Here is a 13,233-nt window from a genome sequence, read left to right as displayed (position 1 = left end):
GCAGGCTGATTGATGCTCTATCCACTGAGCCAAGCCAGCTAAGGCCAGATATAATATCTTAGGGTGTTTTTTTTTTTAAGGGGGAAAATATATACATTAGTCCCAAAAGCACATTTTAAATGATTTTTACACAGTGGTATTATATTCTGAAGTCTTTCAACTATCAGGTCATATTGGATAAAACACATGATTTTAAAAAATTAATGCTAAAAAGATTGTACTGCATTAGTTGATTCACTTTTTAAAAAAAAAAAAAATTTATTGATTTTTTACAGAGAGGAAGAGAGAGGGATAGAGAGTTAGAAACATCGATGAGAGAGAAACATTAATCAGCTGCCTCCTGCACACCTCCTACTGGGGATGCACCCGCAACCAAGGTACATGCCCTTGACTGGAATCGAACCTGGGACCCTTCAGTCCGCAGGCCAACACTCTATCCACTGAGCAAAACCAGTCAGGGCAGTTATATATTTTTAACCTTTTATTATTAAAAATATTAAATCAGTTTTTTATTTTTTAAGTTATTAAATCCAACCAATAAACTACTATCAAATTATTAAGTATATAATCATGTTGAGTCTTATCCACAATGTTGACAATCTCAATCTCAGCCTCAATGAAAAATGTACTGTCAAGACTTTCTTATTACTTATTTTACTTATTTATATTTTGGTGAACCTGTTGTGGGCATTTGGCTTTTATTTTTTTAAATCCATATTTTAATTTATGCTATTTGAGTAATGAATTCATAGAAATTTACTGTCTAATGGGACCTACCATACTTCTTTTCATTGTCTGTTATCTTTTTGTGGTAACCCTATCCTTTTAGCTTAGAGTTTATTGAGTAATCTGTTTTTACCTTGGTAGTTATTGTAATTATTTTATCTATTTCACATCTCCACTTGGCTTTCTCTTGGGTTCAACTCTGAATATTTTTTATTTTTTAAAAATAATTTTAAAAAATATTTTTATTGATTTCAGAAAGGAAGGGAGAAACCACACCAGCCAGGCATCAACTCTGAATATTTTTAATATGTCCCCATATGTTATGTCCATCTTTTTAATAGATATTTTCTGTACCTGGTTCTAGCATTTATTTCCTTAAGTGCTGTGGCTCAAATACATATCATGTCCCTGGGACAGGAAAAACATGTAGTGTATGTGGTCTTTGCTGAATTCATGGTTAACTAAGTCAGAAACTCTAGGTGATTTTTCCTTAAATATGTGATTTTTAAAAAAAATTTCAAAACAAACACCTTTCATTAAACATTCTAAGAATAACTATTCAAGGTTATCAACTACAAAAAAGAAAGCTTTATGTAATTCTAAAATATGAAATTCACAGTAAGTTATAAAAAATTTCAAGTGTTAAAACAATATGCAGTAATCTTGTATTCTTACCAATTGCTGCTTATCCTGATCCAGTGTCCTCAAACTTGAGTAGAACAAAGTAATTTTAAGGAATTTCTGGAATAAAATGGATTATATCTTTTTTTTTAACCCCAGAGAATACATATTAGCAAGTCACTAAGCTGGTTTTAAAGGTTAACTCTGGCATTTATCAGTAGTATGATCTTGGGCAAATCATCAAATCACTTAATTTTTCATCAAATCATTTTTACCATTTGTAAAGTTGAGATGATAATACCTATTTTATAAGGTGTTGTGAGGATGAAATGAGAAAATGTGCATAAAGTGATTAGACTAGAACAGGGTACATAGAAAGCATCAAAGAAAATGGAACCTGGTACAATTATTCTAATATTTATCATTATCATACCAAAATAACTCTTACAGTCTATCTTTTCAAGACTGCTTCTAAAATTTTAATAAGCATCCAAAGTCTCTTTGCTGATTTCCTCAGGGGCTACTCAGTTTTTAACATATACTTTTTCTGCTCAGCCAGTGTGGCTCAGTGGTTGAGCAACCCATAAACCAAGAGGTCACTGGTTCAATTCCTGGATAAGGCACATACCTGGGTTGGAGGCTCGATCCCTAGTAGGTGGAGGGGCGGGGGAGAGATGTGGAGGTGGATGCAGGAAGCAGCTGATCAATGTTTTTCTCTCATCAATGTTTCTGTCTCTCTATCCCTCTTCCTCTTTCACTAAAAATCAATAAAAACATTATTTAAAACATACTTTTTCTGTGCAATGTGAGAACTAAGAAAGAAGGCAGCTTTCTACAAGCCAAAAAGAGGGCTCTCACCAGAAACCTAAGCTTCCAGCACCTTGATCATGGACTTCTTAGCCTCCAGAACTTTACGAAATAAATAACTGTTAGTTAAGCCAAAAATAAAAATTAAAAATTAAATAAAATATGCTTTTAGCATCTCTGTTTTCTCTTTGGTTTGATACATCTCATCTTGTCTTTAGGTAGCTCTGTTCAATTAAAATCTTGTTGTGATTGTATCTTTCTATTAATTGCATGTAATTTCGAAGCACCAGCCTTATATAGGGGCCTTTTGGTAAAATGTGTACTTTTTTTTAGTTAAGGTGTTTATTGGATATTTTCTAGAACTAACTGAAAATTGATTTTATGACAAATAGATAGAGTGACCTATATTTGAAAGAGTTAAATGTTTTTGTTAGTGCTGGCTATTGTGAAACAGTATTTTGTTGCTGAAGTAATTTCTTTTGAAACCAGAATAAATATTATCAGTGTCACTAACAAGGGACTACTGCACTCCTTCGACCTCCCTAAGACAGTTTGCCTTGAATTCTCACCAAAAAACACTGTCCTGGCAACGTGGCAACCTTACACTAGTAAGTATTTTCCAATTATAAAAATATTCTAACAGGCCCAGTTCAATTCAGTGGGAAAAAAATGAGAATTTATAACTTATAAGAAAGTAATTAGTCTTCATGGTAGTAAATAGTGTGTAAATATTTTTAATCAACAGTGAATCTTGTATTCCCCAAATATAATGTACTTTAAGTAATTGCATAGTAGGTTAATGAAAAGATCCATCATGAAATAGAGCAAAAGAAAAAGCCAAGGGAAATTTTATAAAGTAAATAACACTGGATAGAGAAGATCTCAAAAATTAAGAATAATAATAACCTTATAAATAAAAGCATTTAAAAAATGATTTCAGAGAGAGGAAGGGAGAAGGAGAGAGAGAGAGAAAAACATCAGTGATGAGTGAGAATCATTGATCTGCTGCCTCCTTTACGCCTCCCACTGGGGATCAGGCACACATGTGCCCTGACCAGGAATCAAACCCTGACCTCTCCTGGTTCATAAGTTGATGCTCAACCATTAAGCTACACTGGCTAGGCCATGTTTCTTTTTCTAAGTAGATAACTTTGAGTACTCACGTGCCAGACACTGTAAGTATTTTGTTATCATCATCTTATTAACTTCTTAAATAATGTGTATCTGAATCTAAAACATGTTTCTTAAATAAACCCCAAAACCAATTCCCAGTATTTTATTACTTATCTATGAAGTACAGCTATATAAAATGTTTATGTAACATATTATATCTCTAAAAGTGTTAGACAATGGCACACCATTACCTGTTCTTTGTCATACCATACACATTTCTTAGATGTTGAATCTACTCTACTTCCTCTTTCATTTATGATTATTTAAAATGTTTATTTTAGCTGGCCCGTGTTGCTCAGTGGTTGAGCATCAACAGTGAACCAGGTTGCAGGCTGGATTCCCAGTGGGGCATGTGCAGGAGGCATCCAGTCAATGAGTCTCTCTCATCATTGATGTTTCTATCTCTCCCTTCTCTCTGAAATCAATAAAAATATATAAAAAATAAATTAATTAAAATAAGTAAATAAGAGAAATGTGTTCTAATTTATGTGGATATTAAGCAAAATATTATAATAGCTCTTTGTTGGATTGTAAACCTCTTGGGTGTGTTCTTCCAAGAGGCATGGACTCTAATGAATCTTCTTTTTCCAAGTAAATAAAAGGGAAATTAAAAATCATGAGTCATATAACTCTGTGTGTGACTTATAGATACAAGCTTTCATATAAGACAATTTAATCTACTTAACAGTAAACCTCACTAAACAAGAAATCTCTTTTAAGTATTCTCAGCTGTCATATTGTTATGGCTTTAGGAATGGGTGAGTAAATCCATAATTAAAAATAGTGGGGAAAGTTGATTTAAAGCAACTCTCTTACTTGACCTGTGCAATCTTGTTCAAATTGTTTCTAAAAATGACATCTTTTTTACTAGTGTTAGGAGACAATTACTATAAAAAAAAAAAATGTTGTTTCTACTTCAGCTTCTAAAGATGGCACAGCTGGAGTTCCCAACCTACAACTTTATGATGTGAAAACTGGGACATGTTTGAAGGCTTTCATCCAGAAAAAGATGCAAAATTGGTAAGTAAATGTTTTAGAATACTTATTATTATTTACAAAATATTTTAAATATCTTCATTGTATAATACTTGTTTCTTTGGTATTGGTTTAGAAAATAACTTCTCAGACCAAAATCTAGATCTATTAAGAAATTTGTACATAGGAATGTAATAAACACTTGATCTTTCTTTTGTTTAGTATTTTGTCTATTATATATACTGACTAAAACTATTAGTAACTGACTTAACATCATCTTATAAGTATTTTTCCTTAAATAGTAAGCAATATCACAAACTTTAACATGTTAACATGTGGTATTACATTCTGTTTAAATGTTTTTTATATTTTCTTTTCAATGTAGGTGTCCATCCTGGTCAGAAGATGAAACTATTTGTGCCCGAAATGTTAACAATGAAGTTCATTTCTTTGAAAATAACAATTTCAGTATGGAAAGATTTATGAAATAATTTTATTATTTACTATAAATGTATATAGTTTTTATTGCTGTATATGTATCATAGAGTTCTCTAAAATACTGTTAACATGTTAATATTAATACATTGCTATATATTTGTATACATACTATATGTAAACATAAAATATATTAAAATTACTATAGTAATTCATTTGAATAACTTATAAACACTAGTGAAATTTGATAACACAAAAATTTTCTTTCATAATAACTTTTTATTCCCTAAATATCTATTAAACCAAGACATTTTAAATGTCTCTTTCTGTATTTATTTGCTATTAAAATTCTGTGATACAAATGAATGTTTTATTGTGTAGAATTTGAAACATAAATTAGACACCTAGTCCCAATAACCATAAACTCATTGCCAATCCTCTCTTATCCCTCTGTCCATCTTCCATTCCTCTTACTCTGCTACAGCAAATCCTAGAGGTCATATAATTTTACCTATAAGCATTTCAGTATGTATCTCAGGAGATTAGGACTCTTAAATTTTTTATAATTTAGCCAAAAGACCATTATCCCAGACTATAAAATACCTGTTCAGTGTTAAATTTCTAATAATCACAATGTTACAGTTATTTTAAAACTTATAATCCAAATAAGATTTTTCACATTGCAATTAACTGATGTATCTTTTAAGTTTCTTTTAAGCTACAGGTTCCCTCTCCATCTTTCCATCTCCCCTCTTGCAGTTTATTACTTAAACAAGGTTACTTGTCCTATATATTTTCCCATAGTTTGAATTGTATCCCATCCTATAATTTAACTTGTTCATCTGTCCCCTGTTAGTAACTCATTTGGATCCAGTGTTGGTCAATTTCAGCATCTTTTCTGAGGGAGATTAGGGTAAGATTACATCATAAGACAGTATTGAATTATTTTATCAGGAAGCACATACTGTCTTACTGTCTTTAATTTTGTAGGGTTAACTGACATTAATTAATGTTCAGTGCCTAGATTCATTATTTCATGAGTGGTTGCGAATTGGTGATATTCTGATTATCCTCCTCTCTCATATTAGCTGTACTACTTCTATAAAGAGAAATTTTCTCATCTACTATTTGGTTGCCTAGTAGTACTGTATATATAGGAAAGGTAAGATCAATATTCTTTCCTTTTATCACTTTTGAAAGAATGAGTTCTTTCTTTGGCAATCTTCATTGCAACCAATTGTTCCCCTATCCCCCCCCCCCCCCCCATCTTTGTGAACTAGAAATTTAAACATGTATTTCAGTCCACTGCAATTATTATTCTTATTGATGGCTCAGATTATCCCATGATTGGTCAATTATTCCTTAATGACTATTTTGCTATATAGTAAGACAAGCTGTTCTGAGACTACCGTGTTTATTATTTCCTGCTGTATACCTAGAATCAGTCATTTCTTTGAAATACTCTGGTTTCTTTTAGTGGAAAATGGTATTTAGAGACCACAATATGGGTGTGTGGGGGTTTTGTTGATCATTGTTTTTAGGCCTTTTTCTTTATTATTTTTTATATCTTATATCTGTATTGTCTTTTGCCAACACCAGGAATCCTGGTTCTCTGGAATTCCATTTGCTTTATTTCACACGAACCACATAATATTCTTAGAATAGCAATGTGAACAGTAATACCAATAACATGATTACTGAAAATGATTTAAAGAAAAAGTTTTGTAATTTCTTTTGTCCTTAGGGTATCCCATTAGTGACTGTACACTTTTGAGTATATTACAATAAAGTAGGAATTGGTAACTCCGTTAACATATACCAAAGGTGGCATTATTCACTTAATCTTTATAGCTGTACACTTCATTATCTTGCTTTTGAAGCTCATTCTAGCCCCCGCTGATTTTGGGTTCACTCTTCTGCCTCTTTGTGAGCATGCCAGAAGAAGGGCGCTGCAATTTGGCAGTTTGGTGTGTTACTTTTGAAGAGCTGTTGATCTCTGAATTTGAACAAAGGAAGAATAACAGCTCTTGATCCCATTAACTAGGGAAGTAGTATTATTCATAACATGGGTTCTGACTGCCTGGCACAGAGTTAGAACTCAAAAAAATGTCCACCACTGTTACTCTTGTGATCATTATTGTCATGTAATTAGTTATAGAATATCTATATCCACATTTTATATTAGTCTAAAAGTCATCTTTCCCATCTAATGGGCTCTAAAACTACTTTATTTCAGAAGTTGAAGAGAAGGGAACTGATGTTTATTAAATACCTATTATGTGCCTGATACTGTGCTCTTAAAAACCAATCACTGGGAATTAGGTGTGTAATCTCATTACTTGCCCAAGCTCGCACTGCTAATAAGTGACTGAGTAGAAACTCAAGTGTAAATCTGTCTACTCCCACCCATGCTTTTTCCACTATTTTGCTCTGCCTCATCTATATGAGACTACAATGATCATTATTGTGTATAGTTACACTAACCTTTTAAAATGCATTCAGAATTTAGCATTCACTATTAGCATCTCTCATCAATCTAACACCATTTCCTTTTTTTTAGATACAACTGCAAATAAATTGCATTTGCAAAAAATTAATGATTTTGTGTTATCACCTGGACCCCAACCATACAAGGTAATGGCTATGTTTGTTTGTTTATGTGGAATGTTATAAGATTAACCTCTTTTTTAGTTTTTAGTGATATCCATCTTAGTTTATATGCTTCATAAATTAAATTATTCATGTCTGTGTATCATAGGTGGCTGTTTACGTTCCAGGAAGTAAGGGTGCACCTTCATTTGTTCGATTATATAAGTACCCCAACTTTGATGGACCTCATGCAGCTTTAGCCAATAAAAGTTTCTTTAAGGCAGATAAGGTTACAATGCTATGGAATAAAAAAGGTACGATAAATATATTTTCTCTCATTTTGTTTATCAAGTATTGATTTAGACTTGATTCCTATGTGTATAGGAGAATGTATCAATGCTTATTTAATGAACTTTTACATGGCTGTATTATATTGTTTAATATATTTTTTATCACCATTAGGTTAATTTGTGTTTTAAATCTAATTAAAGTTTTCACTGTTATAGCTACTGCTGTGTTAGTAATAGCTAGTACAGATGTTGACAAGACAGGAGCTTCCTACTACGGTGAACAAACGCTGCACTATATTGCAACAAACGGAGAAAGTGCTGTGGTACAATTACGTGAGTATTTCAGCCATCTTCCTTTGATAAAAACATTAGGGCAGTGAAAAAGATGATATAGCCCAGCTGGCATGGTTCAATAGTTGAGCGTTGAACTATGAACCAGGAGGTCACGGTTCGATTCCAGGTGAGGGCACATGCCCTAATCCCCAGTGGGGGGCATGCAGAAGGCAGCTGGCTGATCAGTGATTCTCTTGCATCATTGATGTTTCTATCTGTCTCTCCCTCTCCCTTCCTCTCTCTGAAATCAATAAAAATATATGTTTTTTTAAAAAGATGATATAATCTAAATTCTTGATCAGGTGATAAGACTAACATGTTTTATAATCTTTATGATAAAATTCCTCTTGATTAAGAAACTTAGAGTCATTTCCAGACACACCTGATTTTCGCATAACCCAGTTAATTTAGTTATGATAGTTCTTTAGTAGGAAACTTACGAAGTTAGGTAATTCAGTTGCTGTAGCTCTTTGGGGACTTATTGAACCTATTAGGACAGTAAGTTGATCTAGTGAGTTTAGCACCATCTTCAGTACTGAAGAGTGTTAGTACTTCATCTTTGTTTTGTTAGGCTAAATTAACTATAGAATAATATAGATCTAAAATTCTGGCAACTCCCTAATTTTTTCATTTTGAATTGAACATGTAAAGAAAACGTTCTAATGAAGTCACAAACAAAACAAGGGTGACTCCCTGTTCCACTCTTAGTTAACATTCTGAAAGATCTACTTGGTATAACTGATCAAAAGATAACATATATAACCCAGCTGGTGGCTCAGTGGTTGAGCTTCGACCTATGAATCAGGAGGTCACAGTTCCATTCTTGCTCAGGGCAAATGCTGGGTTGTGGGCTCCATCCTCAGTAGGGGGCATTCAGGAGGCAACCGATCAATGATTCTTTCTCATTATTGATGTTTCTGTCTCTCCCTCTACCTCTCTGAAATCAACAAAAATATATATTTTTTAAAAAGGTAAAATATGCAGTCTTATTTATTTTTAGTTTTTAATCCTCACCCAGGGATATTTTTTCCATTGATTTTTAGAGAGAGTGTGTATGAGAGGGAGGGAAACAGGAGAGAGAGAGAGAGAGAGAGAGAGAGAGAGAGAGAGAGAGAGAGAGAGACATCAAAATTGGTTGCCTCCTGCACACACCTCAACTAGGGCCAGGGATCGAACCTGCAACCCAGGTACATGCCCTTGATTGGGAATGGAACCCGAAACCCTTTGGTCCACAGACCATGCTCCTAAACACTGAAGCAAACAGGCCAAGGCAAGTATGCAATTTCATTTATTTTTTTAAATTATTTTTAAATATATTTTTATTGATTTCAGAGAGGAAGGGAGAGGGAGAGAGAGAAACATCGATGATGAGAGAGAATCATTGATCGGCTGCCTCCTGCATGCCCCCTACTGGGGATTGAGCCTGCAACTCAGGCATGTGCCCTGACTTGTACTAGAACCCAGTACCCTTCAGTCCACAGACCGACACTCTATCCACTGAGCCAAACCGGCTAGGGCAAGTGTGCAGTTTTAAAAGGAAGAAACAAAATCATCTCTGCTCATAGATGAAGTCACCATATAACAACAGCCACTTAAACATAATGGAAGGGAAGATTTCATGTATGTATAGCAACAAAAAACAAATAGTATAGGTCTGATGGGGGAAAAAACTTCTGAGGAACAAACTGTGACCTTTAAGAATTTTATAAAGATGTCATTTCCCTCCAAATTGATGTAAAAGTGAAATTAAAATGCCAGTAGATTTAACTAGGTAAGCTGATTCTAAAGTTGATACTGAAAAATAAACTTGCAATAATATTTTGAAAACTGCAAAAGAAGAATAGGATGGGGGGATTCTTACACTATTAGATATTAAGATGTATGGTAGTTGTAATTAAGTCACTTTGGTTCTGGCTGGTGGGTAGACAGGTAAACAGTGAAACAGAACCAAATTCAGAAAGAGATGCACATTTCCATTGCTGCTGCTGTGTAAGAAAGTCAGCATTTGAATCAATGGTGGAAAATACTGATTTTTTAATATGTGGTATGGGAACAACAGTCTAGCTATTTGGAACAAAACATTAATAGTGTTGCCTCTTTTCTGTGCACTGAAAGGTCATGGGTTTGATTCCCGATCAGGGCACATGGTGGGGTTGTAGGTTTCATCCCTGGTCTGCCAGAGGCAACTGATGAATATTTCTCACATCAGTGTTTCTCTCTCTTAAAAAAAAAAAAAAGAAAAGAAATCAATAATGCTGCCTCTTCATCAAAAAAAAAATCCAGTTGGGCCAAAAAATTATATCTAAAACTATAGAACTAGAAGCAAATATTTGTGATTTTCTAAAAATGGAAAAAGACTTTCTAAAGACCGAAGTTATGAGGGAAAAGGAATAAATTTAAATATATAAAAGTTATAGATTTCTACATTAAGGGAAGAAAAGAATTTAAAAATTAAGCAAAGCAAACAATAAAAATTGGGGGGGCGGATTTGTTTAGACTGCAAGGGATGAGTCTGAGAAAAGGTGAATATTGTTACTGTGTCAAGTAAAGCAATAAAAGACCAATAACTGAAGAAAGAAATGGACATGGAACATTAAAAAATAGTCCACAGAAAGAGAAATGAAATTATGTATAAACTAGAGGCCCGATGCATGAAAATTCATTTAAGAGTAGGCCTGCCTTCCTCTGGTTGCCAGCACTGGCTTCCCTACGGCATCCGGGACCCACGCTTCCCTCCTCCGGCCACCGGTAGGCACCTGGGAACCAGGCTGGCTTCTCTCGGGCCCCGGCTTTGCAAGGAAGGACGTCTGGAAGACTTCTGGTCTAATTAGCATATTGCCCTTTTACTATTATAGATTACTATTATAGATATATTTAAAAGGTGCTTAGTTTATAAGAAAATAGAAAACAAGATACAGTTTGCACCTTAGTAGGTTGGCAAAAGTAAAAATAAGAAACTACAGAGCATGAGTGAGAGTGAGGGAAAACTCCATATTGTCAAAAGTTATTCATAGTGTAAATTGGTACGTCTTTAAAGGACAGTCTGGTGGTATGTCATCCAGTGACTGGGTGCGCCCTTTGACCAGGCAGTTGCACTTCTACAGATGTGTTTGTGAACACTCACAGAATTTGTAATGGAACACGGAACATCTGAAAAAGAATGAGGCAGATCATAATGCGCTTATGTGAAAAAATCTCCAAGATAGAGTATTGAAATGAAAAAGAGGGTAGAACTTTGGGGTTTTTTTGTATGTGTTTAAGGGAGAGAAGATAAATTTCAACAAAAATATTCAGGAAACATCCTATCTAATAATAGGCAAACATGTTAATTGACCCTACCTTCACTACGCCTCTCATTGGCTAATCAGCGCGATATGCAAATTAACCACCAACAAAGATGGCGGTTAATTTGCATACGTAGGCTCCAAGCGGTGGAGCGAAGCCACACGGCTCTGGGGCCGGCTCCGGCCAGAACTCGGCCAGAGCGAAGGCCTAGGCCCTGGGTGCTGGAGGCAAACCAGTGCCAGCAGCCAGGGAAAAGGAAGGCCTATTGCACGAATCTCTTTGTGCAACAAGCCTCTAGTCTTACCTAATAATAGACAAACATGTAAATTGACCGTCCCTCCACTACGCTAACCAGCCAATCAGGAGAGTACGCAAATTAACCCAACAAAGATGGTTAATTTGCATACATAGGCATGAAGTGGCGGAGCAAAGACTGAAGGCTCCGGCCGGAGCAGCAGAGACCGAAGGCACTGGCCGGATCAGCGAAAACTGAAGGCTCCCCGGAGCAAAGGCCTGCGTCCCAGGTGCCGGAGGAAAACTGGTGCCAGCAGCCAGGGGAAGGGAAGGCCTATTGCACGAATCTCTTCATGCAACGGGCCTCTAGTAGGCAATAAATATATCAGAGAAGCTCTGGTGGATGTAGTTCAGTGGTTAGCGTGTCATCCCCCATGCAGATTCCTGATCAAGGGCATATACGCAGGTTCAAGTTCAATTCCCCGCTATGTCAGCATGCCTGTGGGAGGCAACCAGTGTGTCTCTCTTTCCTTCTCTCTCCCTCTTTCCTCCTTCCTTCCTCCCACTCTCTCTAAAAATCAATGGAAAAAATAGTGTTGGGTGAGGATTAACCAAAAAAAGAAAAGAAATATAACAGGTTTGCCTTTAGTGTAGAGGGGTTTATTTTTGTGGTGTGTCTTTTTATATAGTTCATATTTTTATTGCTATATGCATATACTACTACCTATTTCAATAAAAACTAGTTAATAACTAGTAGTAATAACCTATGCTACTATGAGCCCACATTGCCAAAATGTAAAAGAAATTAAGGTTTATTAGAGATTCTTAAATTTATGATTATACATTAATTTTTATATATATCATGTATAAATATTTTAATTTAACATACCATGAAATTTTTGGGTTTTTTTGTTTCGTTTTTTTTTTACTGTTTGACATGTTTGAGTGTTATGTGATTAATTAGTGCTAATAAATATTATATTCATATAATTATTGCTAATTTAGGTTTTATATTATTTTTCCAGCAAAAACTGGCCCCATCTATGATGTAATTTGGAATTCGAATTCTACCGAGTTTTGTGCTGTTTATGGTTTTATGCCTGCCAAAGCAACGATTTTCAACTTGAAGTGTGATCCTGTGTTTGACTTTGGAACTGGTCCTCGTAACGCAGCCTACTATAGTCCTCATGGGCATATATTAGTACTGGCTGGATTTGGAAATCTGAGGGGACAGATGGAAGTATGGGATGTTAAAAACTACAAACTTATTTCTAAACCAGTGGCCTCTGATTCTACATATTTTGCTTGGTGCCCAGATGGTGAGCATATTTTAACAGCTACATGTGCTCCCAGGTTACGTGTTAATAATGGGTACAAGATTTGGCATTACACTGGCTCAATCTTGCACAAGTATGATGTGCCATCAAATGTGGAATTATGGCAGGTTTCTTGGCAGCCATTTTTAGATGGAATATTTCCAGCAAAAACAATAACTTACCAAGCAGTTCCAAGTGACGTACCCAGTGAAGAACCTAAAACTGCAACAGCTTACAGACCCCCAGCTTTAAGAAATAAACCAACTACCAATTCCAAACTGGTAAGTCAAGTTTACTACTTTAGTGGGAAAAGGTTTTCCAGTGTGTGGAGCTTTCTTCCTCAGGCATGTGCTTGTGTTACTTAGTACCTGATGAGAATATAAACTCTAGGGTAGAAACCATGGAGAAACTATTGCTGAAAATGGTGAACAGCTCATATTAGATTGATA

The 13,233-nt window shown here is 35.0% G+C and overlaps 1 protein-coding gene across 1 annotated transcript in view; it reads left to right on the top strand.

Annotated features, from left to right (window-relative positions):
* Positions 1 to 13,233, top strand: part of EIF2A (eukaryotic translation initiation factor 2A) — a 56,521-nt gene that overhangs the window by 23,624 nt on the left and 19,664 nt on the right. The window contains exons 4-10 of the mRNA XM_081087433.1: positions 2,644 to 2,762; positions 4,248 to 4,347; positions 4,688 to 4,770; positions 7,298 to 7,371; positions 7,496 to 7,640; positions 7,833 to 7,949; positions 12,494 to 13,065. Coding sequence (XP_080943559.1) covers positions 2,644 to 2,762; positions 4,248 to 4,347; positions 4,688 to 4,770; positions 7,298 to 7,371; positions 7,496 to 7,640; positions 7,833 to 7,949; positions 12,494 to 13,065 — 1,210 coding nt within the window. The remainder of the gene's footprint in view (positions 1 to 2,643; positions 2,763 to 4,247; positions 4,348 to 4,687; positions 4,771 to 7,297; positions 7,372 to 7,495; positions 7,641 to 7,832; positions 7,950 to 12,493; positions 13,066 to 13,233) is intronic.

This window comes from Myotis nattereri (genome assembly GCF_964212035.1).
Source record: "Myotis nattereri genome assembly, chromosome: 3".
Taxonomy (NCBI): domain Eukaryota; kingdom Metazoa; phylum Chordata; class Mammalia; order Chiroptera; family Vespertilionidae; genus Myotis; species Myotis nattereri.
This window is presented reverse-complemented; position numbering and strand designations above follow the sequence as displayed.